This window comes from Chaetura pelagica, unplaced genomic scaffold (genome assembly GCF_000747805.2).
Source record: "Chaetura pelagica isolate M959 unplaced genomic scaffold, ChaPel_1.0 scaffold1318, whole genome shotgun sequence".
NCBI lineage: Eukaryota > Metazoa > Chordata > Aves > Apodiformes > Apodidae > Chaetura > Chaetura pelagica.
Genome location: NW_009954246.1, coordinates 29,853 through 38,963, shown reverse-complemented (window position 1 = coordinate 38,963; position 9,111 = coordinate 29,853). Strand labels below are relative to the sequence as shown.

General features: G+C 49.1%; 2 protein-coding genes across 4 annotated transcripts in view; both read right to left on the bottom strand.

Annotated features, from left to right (window-relative positions):
• SNAPIN (SNAP-associated protein) overlaps positions 1-135 on the bottom strand; it is a 6,102-nt gene extending 5,967 nt beyond the window's left edge. Inside the window, exon 1 of the mRNA XM_010003786.1 lies at positions 55-135. Coding sequence (XP_010002088.1) covers positions 55-135 — 81 coding nt within the window. The remainder of the gene's footprint in view (positions 1-54) is intronic.
• A 1,153-nt stretch (positions 136-1,288) lies between these two features.
• Positions 1,289-7,311, bottom strand: CHTOP (chromatin target of PRMT1). 3 transcript variants are annotated; one of them, XM_010003781.1, is made up of 5 exons: positions 7,236-7,311; positions 5,651-5,804; positions 2,673-2,868; positions 2,448-2,564; positions 1,289-1,491 (listed from the first exon to the last, which is right to left on the bottom strand). In XM_010003781.1, the coding sequence occupies exons 1-5, from the start codon at positions 7,298-7,300 to the stop codon at positions 1,289-1,291; spliced, it is 735 nt and encodes a 244-aa protein (XP_010002083.1). In that variant the 5' UTR covers positions 7,301-7,311. The 3 variants fall into 3 exon arrangements, with proteins under 3 accessions (XP_010002083.1, XP_010002082.1, XP_010002081.1); XM_010003780.1 differs by having other exon boundaries at positions 2,448-2,585; positions 2,685-2,868; XM_010003779.1 differs by having other exon boundaries at positions 2,448-2,585; positions 2,685-2,871; positions 7,236-7,300.
• Between the last annotated feature and the right edge of the window lie 1,800 nt (positions 7,312-9,111).

Below are 9,111 nucleotides of genomic sequence, written 5' to 3'. Positions count from 1 at the left end.
CCCCCCCGCCTCCCAGCCAATGGGAAGCGCCGTAACAACCACCCTTCCCCTCACCGTCCAATAGCGGCTGCGCTCCCATGCGGCTCCACCCCCGTTCCTCCCCCCCCCCCGGGCCCGCTCCCCCAGGATCCCCATCCCCACGGGAATTCTCCCCTTCCCGACGGGAATTCTCCCATTCCAAGGCAGCTGAGGATACCCAGCGAGGTCTCACACCCCTCCCCTAAGAAAATGTACCTCAGAACAGAGAAATTACCCCCCAATTCCAGGGAAAAAACACCCCCAAGCACCCAGAGTCCAGATCGCTTTTATCATCATTTCTCCTCGTTACAACAAACCAGAAAGACAAGATTCCATGGAAAACTGGAACAGTTCACAGATATTGTTGAACTTAAAACTTGAGGGGCAGGGGGATGGGATGGGGGGGATGGGAACAGATCCCTTCCCAAACCTGTGCAGGCAGTTGGTGGGAACAAAGGACACTGTTTTGGTGACACCAAAAAGGAAAACGGGTGAATTTTTGGACCCCGTGTTTGAAAAAAACAAACAAACCAACAAACAGGAGTTGTACCCACACTTTGCCATCAACTTCCATCTTCCTGCCTCCCCCTTCCCTGAAATAAAACACTGGGGTTGTTCTGGCAGCCACAGGAACCGCTGCAGCCAAACACACCAAACAAAGGTCAACTTTTCATCTAAAAAAACCCAAACGCTGATAAAAAAATAATCAAACCAAAGTAGTTTCCAAGCCTGGGATGTGCCCTCTGCACTGGGTACTGACAGGAGTTCTGGTGCAAAATGGGAAGGTTGGTGTGTCAGAAATGGGATGATAGGTGTGTCCGTATCAGTTCTGCACCTAAACCCAGCCCGAGGGGGAGGGGGTTTCCTTCAGAGGGGTTCAAAGCAAAGGGTGGGGGTCAAATTGCCCCCCACGGGTGGCATTTAGGGACAGGGATCACCCCAAAATGCCACCACTGAGGTCAGGAGGCACAGAAAGACACGACCCCCAGCACTGTGCACATCCCAGCAGCAGATCCAGCACCTTCTGTTTGGAACACTTTTTTTGGGGTGGGGGGAGTGAAATATATAAAAAACAATCCAAAAACAAAACCAAAAAAAAGGTTTCATACAACAGAGAGTATCAAAACAGTAAAGGAACACACACTAAAGGCTGATCTCTGGGTAGAACAGGGCTGCTCCCTGTTGGGTCCTTCCAGCATCAATCAGGGTTTCCATTCTTAGCTTATGGGGCATCTCAAGGAGCTTCACCCCCAGTCTCTGGGAACCACCTTCAGTCGTTGGTTTCGGGGTCTGTCTGAGCCATGTAAGCATCCAGCTCAGCATCCAGGTGTCCCTTCGTTTTAGACATGTAAGCATCCAACTGGTTGTCCAGCTGCTCCTTGGTCAAGGCAGGACGTGCTGATCCTCTTCCTCTTCCTCTCCCTCTGCCCCGGCCTCCGAAGCCCCCTCGGCCCCGCCCGGCCATGCCACGACCTTGTGACCACCAACCAGACAAGAGGATGGTTAAACATTCCACCATATCCAACCCTGGGCTTTTCCACAGCCAGCACTTCCCCCAGCACACACTGGAGCTGCCTCAGCAGCTCCGTGGGGACGTTCCTCAGCCCACCCCCCAGCAGGTATTTCTGGATCAGCTCCTCAAGCCACTTCTGCTCCCCACCAGAAGCTCAGGCAGGTATTTGATCTGCTCCCAACTTCCCTGCTCCTGTTCCAATCCCACTTTCTCTCCCCAGGGATCCTGCACAAAGTGGCAATGCCATCACCTATCACCTTCCAATGTTTCCTCCTTCTAGTTGAGAGGTTTTCAGGCTAAGGTAGAGCCAAAGTTCCAAGCTAGAGCTGGCAGGATAGGCAGCTTCCCAGTAACTGGCTGCTCCAACTCCTACAAACACTGGGATGATCCCAAAGGAACACAAGAACTGATCTTCTAACCAAACATTAACAACCCTCCCATCGACAGCTGCCTCCTCCATCTCTTGCACTCCTGCTTCACTGCTTCTCCCATTTGTTGCTGAAAACCCGAGTTCACTTCCCCAAGATTTGTTTCAGTTTCAGAGGTAGAACTTGTTTATTTGAGGGGTTTTTAGGCTTTCTCCTCTGTTCAATTTTCCCCCCTCATGGATTATTTTAAGCCTGTTGCTGATTTTGTATCACCTCCCAAAGTGAGAGGAGGCAGTTTTCCTCAAGATTACTGCCTCAACTACCACTCCAAGCATCCCAATTCGAGCAACACATGCAGGAGGGGACAACTTGGCTCAAGAGATCCCAGAACTTCTCTGAGCACCAGTTGTGGTTCCTGGAGGACAGAAGCCTTAACTAGCACAACACCCACTCAGCAACAGAGGGGTCTGGGGCTGCTTGTGCTCACACACACCAGCCTAGACCAAGAATTAAAGCTTGTTTGTTTCAGCTCCAAACCTCCCACTAACCTCTGCCACCAAGTCCTCCACGGCCCATGGCACCTCTGCCCAGGCCACCTCTTCCAGGGCCACCACGGCCTCGAATGCCACCTCTCCTCAGGCCCATCCTGGGGGAGATTCCTCGTCCTCCACGAAGCAGGCTCTGACCTTCAAGAATTGAAAACAAAACAAGAAGAAATTCAACTTCCAGCCCCAGCAACAGACAGAAAAGATGCCATCACTGCCATTCAAAGCCAAGGTTCTGACCTCTGAGGGGGAGTCCTCCTCTCAGCAGAGCTCTTGCTCCCCGGGCACCACGCATGGCTCCTCGTGGCAGGCCCCTCTGCCCCATGGCCAAGCCTCTGCCCCCCATGGCTCCACGAGCAAGGGGTCCTGCTGGGCGGCCCAGTCGTGCCTGGATGTTGCTCTTCCCCAGACGTTGTTTCAAGCTCTTCTGGAAGAGATTTGGGAGAGAAGGAAGCCATGCAGCAGTCTCTGCCTGGCAAGACAAACCCCTCAGCTGTCACCCAGCACTAACAGAACAATGATATTTTGGCATTTTAAATAAAAAACCCAACAAACAAAGCAGAGGCTCACCAGCTCTCTGTGATATATAATCAGACTTTAAGGGAAGACAAATCAAATCTGCTCTGGGAGGGACATATTGTGAAGGTTAAAGAGAAAAAAGACCTTTCCTGGAATCAAGTGTTTGTTACAGACACAAGAAAGTTGGCAGATTGGGAAGGAAAATACATTTCTCCAGTGCTGCTCCAAATCAAGGCAGGCTCTTCATCCAGCTAATCCCTTCTGCTGGAAGGTCCTAAGTCCTGAGACAGGAAGGAACCACCCCTGTGGCACAAGTGTGACCTGTGTCCACAGAGCAAGTGACACCTGGGCAGCCACAAGACATGGACATCATTCCCTGTGGCCTACAGCCCCATCCTGGCTAGGCTGCCACACAAGGCCAAGGCAACAGCAAGGAACAGGTTTGACTTCTCCACCTACACTACCAGAAAAGAAAATATACTGAAGAAATCTCACCAGAGCAACAGCAAACCAGTCATCTTTATGTTCTGGCCTTTGAAGTGTGTTTTAATTTTCCATGTCATTTCCATCGAGCTGCCAGACTCAATTCCACAGAGCACCAGCTGCAGCAGCTCCTGCTCTCAAATTGACACCACAACTGCTGCAGGAACAGCTCAGCTGCTCCAGAAGCTGCAGTTCAACTGCTCATTAAACACCTTGCGACCCATTTGGTCTCTGCAGAGCAGGCTACAGATCCTGCAGGCACCACTGAGCCCTCACACTCATCCCAGGAACAAGAGCTCCTGGCCCTAAAAAGGTAAATTAACAGGAACAGCCTGGATATCACTACAGGTTCCAAGAACTGCTTTAAGTTCTTGCTTTCTACTTGACCCAAGTTAATTGTTTCATCTAAAATCAGCCTCTTCTGGAGCTGCAGTAAGATTTTATGTTTTACTGCCTCAGTTTACAGTGATTCCTTTTTTTTCCAGCAGTTTAAAGCCTCTTTCTTTTGCCCAAAGGAATGAGAAACCACAGGAATGTTCATCATCCCAATTATTTATGTCACTTACCATGGGGAGTTTAAGAAAAGCTGCTGGACTTTGCACTCACCCAGGCTCCCAGTGCTCACCCTGCTCCTCTAGCTTGGAGCAGGAGCACCTTGGGCTGCTCCATAAGCAACTGCACATCTGGAACCAGTTGGTATCAGTGTTTTTACAGGAAAATAGCACAGCAGGTTGATGGCAACACGTGTGCTTCCAGATGCAGAGGACACAGAACACAAACCCACACATCTAGGTCAGAGAAGTTCCTTCTGAAGCAAGGGTGACCTGGCCCTGGGATCAGTGCTCCTGGACACAGCAGAGCCACAAGGATCAGAAAAGCTCCTGGTGACACCAAGTGCAGTTAAATCACATCAACTCAGCCACTTCCAGAGGAACCTGCAGGCTTCAAAGAGCAACATAAAACAAGTTTCCAGACGTCCCTAAAATGCCCTTCCACGACCCTCCCTTGATGCACTGAATTCCAAGAGGACTACAACAACAGATCCAAGTCCAGCATAAAAATCAAAGGGGATTAAGAGCTAAGCCAAAAAAACCAGTTCCTCTCTGTTCCTCTGTAGCACCTCAACCCAGTAAGCAGAACCTCCATGCTTCCAGTCTGGCTTCATTTACCACTTGTGAAATCCTTAACTTTTCAAGCTTTTCTGAAGCAGTAAATAATTTAGAATAGCACTTTTGTTTAAAAGCCTCTGCAAGGCAAACTGGCTCCACAGTCTGTTTTTAAAACACAAGTCTCAAGAGATCTTCAAAAGCTGCTGCATTCCTCTTTATCAGAGCCAGCCCTGCCTGGGAGCATGGGTGGCAGGTTGAAGCATTCCAGCTATTTGGGGAAGCAGCTCAGCTAAGAAACTTCCAGGCCTTTCTCCTCATGTGCAAGGTCACACAGAGCTATGGAAAAACATGTTGCAGATGAGGAATCCAAATCTAGCACTCTTACCAGATCTTCTGCTCTACCAATTTGAGAAACACACCATAACCTGCAGTACTCAGGGTGAAATGCAGAATGATAGAATACACTTTAAGGACAACTCAACACTACACCTTAAAAAAATGTCCAAGGCCAGGCTGGATGGGGCTCTGAGCAACCTGGGCTGGTGGGAGGTGTCCCTGCCCATGCAGGGGGTTGGAACTGGATGATCTTTAAGGTCCCCTCCAACCCAAACCATCCCACAATTCTATGAAATCCAGACCTGCATTCTGGCATTCATAAGCAATCAAAAAAAAAATCAGTTTGTAAATCTGTTTGTTGCTCTCTCCCTGGCAACCAGCTGCTCTGGAGGGAGTGCAGCAAAAGAGGGTGGAGCTGTGGATGGGAACAACCACTCCCAGCTGGATAGAAGCACTGGGAACAATCTGCAGCCACTGGGACTGCAGCAAGCCTGTGAGATGAAGCACTCAGCAGATCCAGAAACCCAGAATGAGAACATTTCTCTGAAAAAATAGAGAGGAGATATGAACAGCCAGCACAAAACCACCCCCAGCTCAGTAACACCAACCAGCAAGTTACAAAGTGTTACTTATCTGAAAGAAAAAGGGGGGATTTTTCCACAAGTCCCTCCTAGATCTCTGATTTGGAGCATTTCTTTTCCAAAATCCACCCTGTCCTGAAAAACCAATCTGCTGTGACAGGCACCAAGTTTCTCTCACCTGTTTGAGCTTCAAGGCAGCCTGGACAGAAGGTCTGTTCTCCATCTGCTGGGCCAGTCTTCTGTTTCTGGCACTGGCCAACTGCTGCTGCTGCTGCATGGTGGCCCGAATATTCACTGGCATCGGCTGTTTGTTCTTCAGCATGTTAGTAAAGCTTCAAGGTCGAATAAAATGGGTGTTTAAAGAAAGCTTTATTACATACATTTATTGGCATTTCATGGTTCTCAAGACTGGATCTCCAGATCCCATGAACCTTATGTAAAGAGTGGTACTTGGGTCACAGCTTATGGGATTACGGATTCCTTGTTTTCCACAAGTGTGCAAGAACTGGAAACTCAGAAATGATGTGTGTTAATTCAGAAGTGATAAAAGCTTCAGGTTATTGGTGTGAGAAATGGCAGAAGGAATGAAAACAAGCAGTAAGCAGAGATGACCATGACAGATGGGAGAGGACAGCACAGAAACAGAGAAAACAAAGTGCAACCTGCCTGCCAAAGCCAAGTTAACCCTTCAAAATCTGAGAAAAGTGTTGAAGAACTCAAAGGCAGAAGCAGACACTGCCTGGAGGACAGAGCAAGGTGTCTGATGCACCACAGGCTTGGGGACCTTAGAAATGCCACCACCCAAGAGTGTTTGCTTAGAAAAACAGTTCACTTGGTGCACAAATGATCTTCTAAGATCTATACAGGAGAACACACAGCAAGACTGTCAGTCTCCTCAGTAGCAACCCACCAGCTTTCTGCTGTGTCCTGGGAGCTACACAAGACTGGGAAAGAAACACCTGGAGATGAGGAATACAGACTGACAAAAAGAAACAGACCAGGGAGCCTTCCCTGTACCACACCTCACTCATCATCATCCCTGGAGTGAGCTCTGAGCAATAGCTCAGGCCACACCTCACTTCCTAGAGCAGGAACTGCACACAAATGGCTCCCTTCATCCCTGGCTCAATAGCACTAAACTCATTAATCCATGAGTGATTAGTAAGGAAGTGAAACTTAACTGCAGCACCACCGTTAGTTATCAGTGTAGAACCACAAAAGCTCAATGGCATGGAAAAAAACCCAGCACAACACCCAACAGAAGCAATAAAGAAATCAAGGAGAGAGAGAGAAAGAGAGATGGAGATGAAGCAAAGCATTTGCCTCTTACAAGGCCCAAAACATTGTTAAAGGGCCTTTGGGCTTGTTTTATGGCCTGCTGGATGCCTCTTACAGGCCAGACCAAAGGCCTTGGACAAAGCAGCAAGGCTGCTGCAGCCTGGGTAACATGCTACCGTGCTGCAGCCTCAACTATATCAATGTAAAAACATGTAGAAGAAAAAAAGGGAGGGTGTGAGGTTGCTCTCTTTTGGTGTAACACATCCCGCCAGATTTAGGTGTCGAATAGTTTAATATTAAGTGCTACTGATAAATTGCTCCAAAACATTTGCCCTTTGAACCTGGCGTACCACATTGGTTGCAGTTTAAGACAGAGGTGCAAAGCCATCTGCTTGTTTTAGTGGGTTTTGGACACTGGGCAGTGATAATTAAGTAAAAAAAAAAAAGTATTTCTTATGAGCTGAAGCTGCTGTTGGCTTCCTCACCGCTCGTTCAGAGACATCTTGGTGGTGCTCTTTAGCACAACCTTCGGTGCTGACTGTGCAGCCATCTTCAGATCAAGAGAATCTGCAAGACACAAGAAGCAGATTTCACCAAGAGCACCGTTTCTGCTGCTTCACCTGCCTAAATGTTTCAGAAAAATCTGCCCCCGAGGCTCTGCAGGTGGAGAGAAGCAAGAAAAGGGCGGGTTGTGGGTGTTCTGCTAATGGCTTTGAAATAAGTTTTCCAAGCTGCTGCAGTGGTTGAGATTTAATCATCAAATGGGGAAGGTTGGAAGGGACTTTCAAGACCATCTAGATACACCCCCTGCATGGGCAGGGACACCTCCCACCAGCCCAGGCTGCTCCAAACCCCACATAAAATCCTTGGGCACTTCCAGGGATGGAGCAGCCACCTTGAAGATCATTGAATGGATCATCTGGGTGATCTTTAAGGTCCCTTCCAACCCAACCCATTCCATGAGCTAAAGATCATCCAGTCCCACCCCCCATGGGCAGGGACACCTCCCAGCAGCCCAGGCTGCTCCAAGCCCCATCCAACCTGCCCTTCAACACCCCCAGGGATGGGGCAGCCACAGCTTCCCTGGGAACTTATTCCAGTGCCTTCCAAGAATTTCCTCCTGGTGTCCAACTTCTATCTCCCCTCTTTCAGTTTAAAACCATTCCCCCTTGTCCTCCCTGGTGAAAAGCCAGATATATAATACACCAATCAGTTAACTCTTAGAAAGAAAATCTTGTTAGAAAGTGACAATTTTAAGGAGCAGCAGTGATGCTGTAAAAATAACAGCCCATCTGCAGCCAAGATGGCTGGTCCAATAGAGCCTCTAGTGCCACTGTCCCACTTGCTCAGCTTTTAATAAAACAAGATGGAAACCCCCATTTATTTTAAAGACACATGCTATGCTCTTGGCACTAAAATTCCAAGATCATCTCAAAAGAAGTGCCATATACTTAAAAAATAGGAAGGTTTCATGCTCCTGCTATGGTTGCCACCCCTTGGGCAGAGATAAACGACCAGGAGGGAGCCACTTTTTTTGCCTTTTTAGTCTCCAATTCTCTGCTAGCCAGCTCATTCGCAGTCCCAGTGCTGTCCTATAACCCGAGAACCTGCCACATGCCTCATAAAAGCAGCAAAGGGATTTAAACTCAGCTGTTACCACTCTCTGGAGCGCAGCTCAAGCCCGAGTGCTTTGGCAGTGATGAATACTACTAAAACGTGCTAAGCTCAAACACATTAACTATGCTCAAGCACATTAACTACCTCACCTTTTTCTTTAACAACTATGACAGCATTTAATGCTGAGACGACGGCCCGAATGTGCTCACCCTCCAGGCACCTTGAGGAAAAGGGCTTTCTTTAAAACCCTTTACAGCCCACCAGCTGGGAATTCAGTCAAGATACAGCCGGCACCTCATTTATTTTTATTTTTTTAATTAAAAAATGTTGTTAAGTCGCTTTTCTTTCTCTTTTTTTCCCCCCCCAAACAACAGGCTCGCAGAGGAAGCCCCGCTCCTGAGCCCACCAGGCGAGGAAGGGGGAGAAAAGCTGCCCAGAGAGGCTGGGGAGTCTCCTTTTCTGGAGATATTCAAACCCCCCTGGCCACGTTCCTGTGTGATGTGCTCTGGGTGACCCAGGGGGGTTGGGCTGGGGGATCTTTCCAGGTCCCTTCCCACCCCTGGGGTTCTCTGAAAATCGAGGCCTGGTCGGGGCCTTCGATCCAGTCCCGACTCCCACAGAAGGGGTGGGAAGCCCAGCGGCAAACACCGTTCCTCCCGCACCCCAAAACCCACACAGACCACCCTCCCCAGCCGCCTGAGGGGATCCCGCGGCCTCCCCTGCGGCCTCCTCCGCGCACCCTCC

Excerpts from the sequence above, each read along its gene's own strand:
- CHTOP (XM_010003779.1), bottom strand. The coding sequence starts at position 7,300 with ATGGCTGCACAGTCAGCACCGAAGGTTGTGCTAAAGAGCACCACCAAG. Across the intron at positions 5,805-7,235 it reads AAGATGTCTCTGAACGAGCG|CTTTACTAACATGCTGAAGA; the intron begins GTGAGGAAGCCA and ends TCGACCTTGAAG. Across the intron at positions 2,872-5,650 it reads CTGCCTTGAAGCTCAAACAG|AAGAGCTTGAAACAACGTCT; the intron begins GTGAGAGAAACT and ends AATCTCTTCCAG.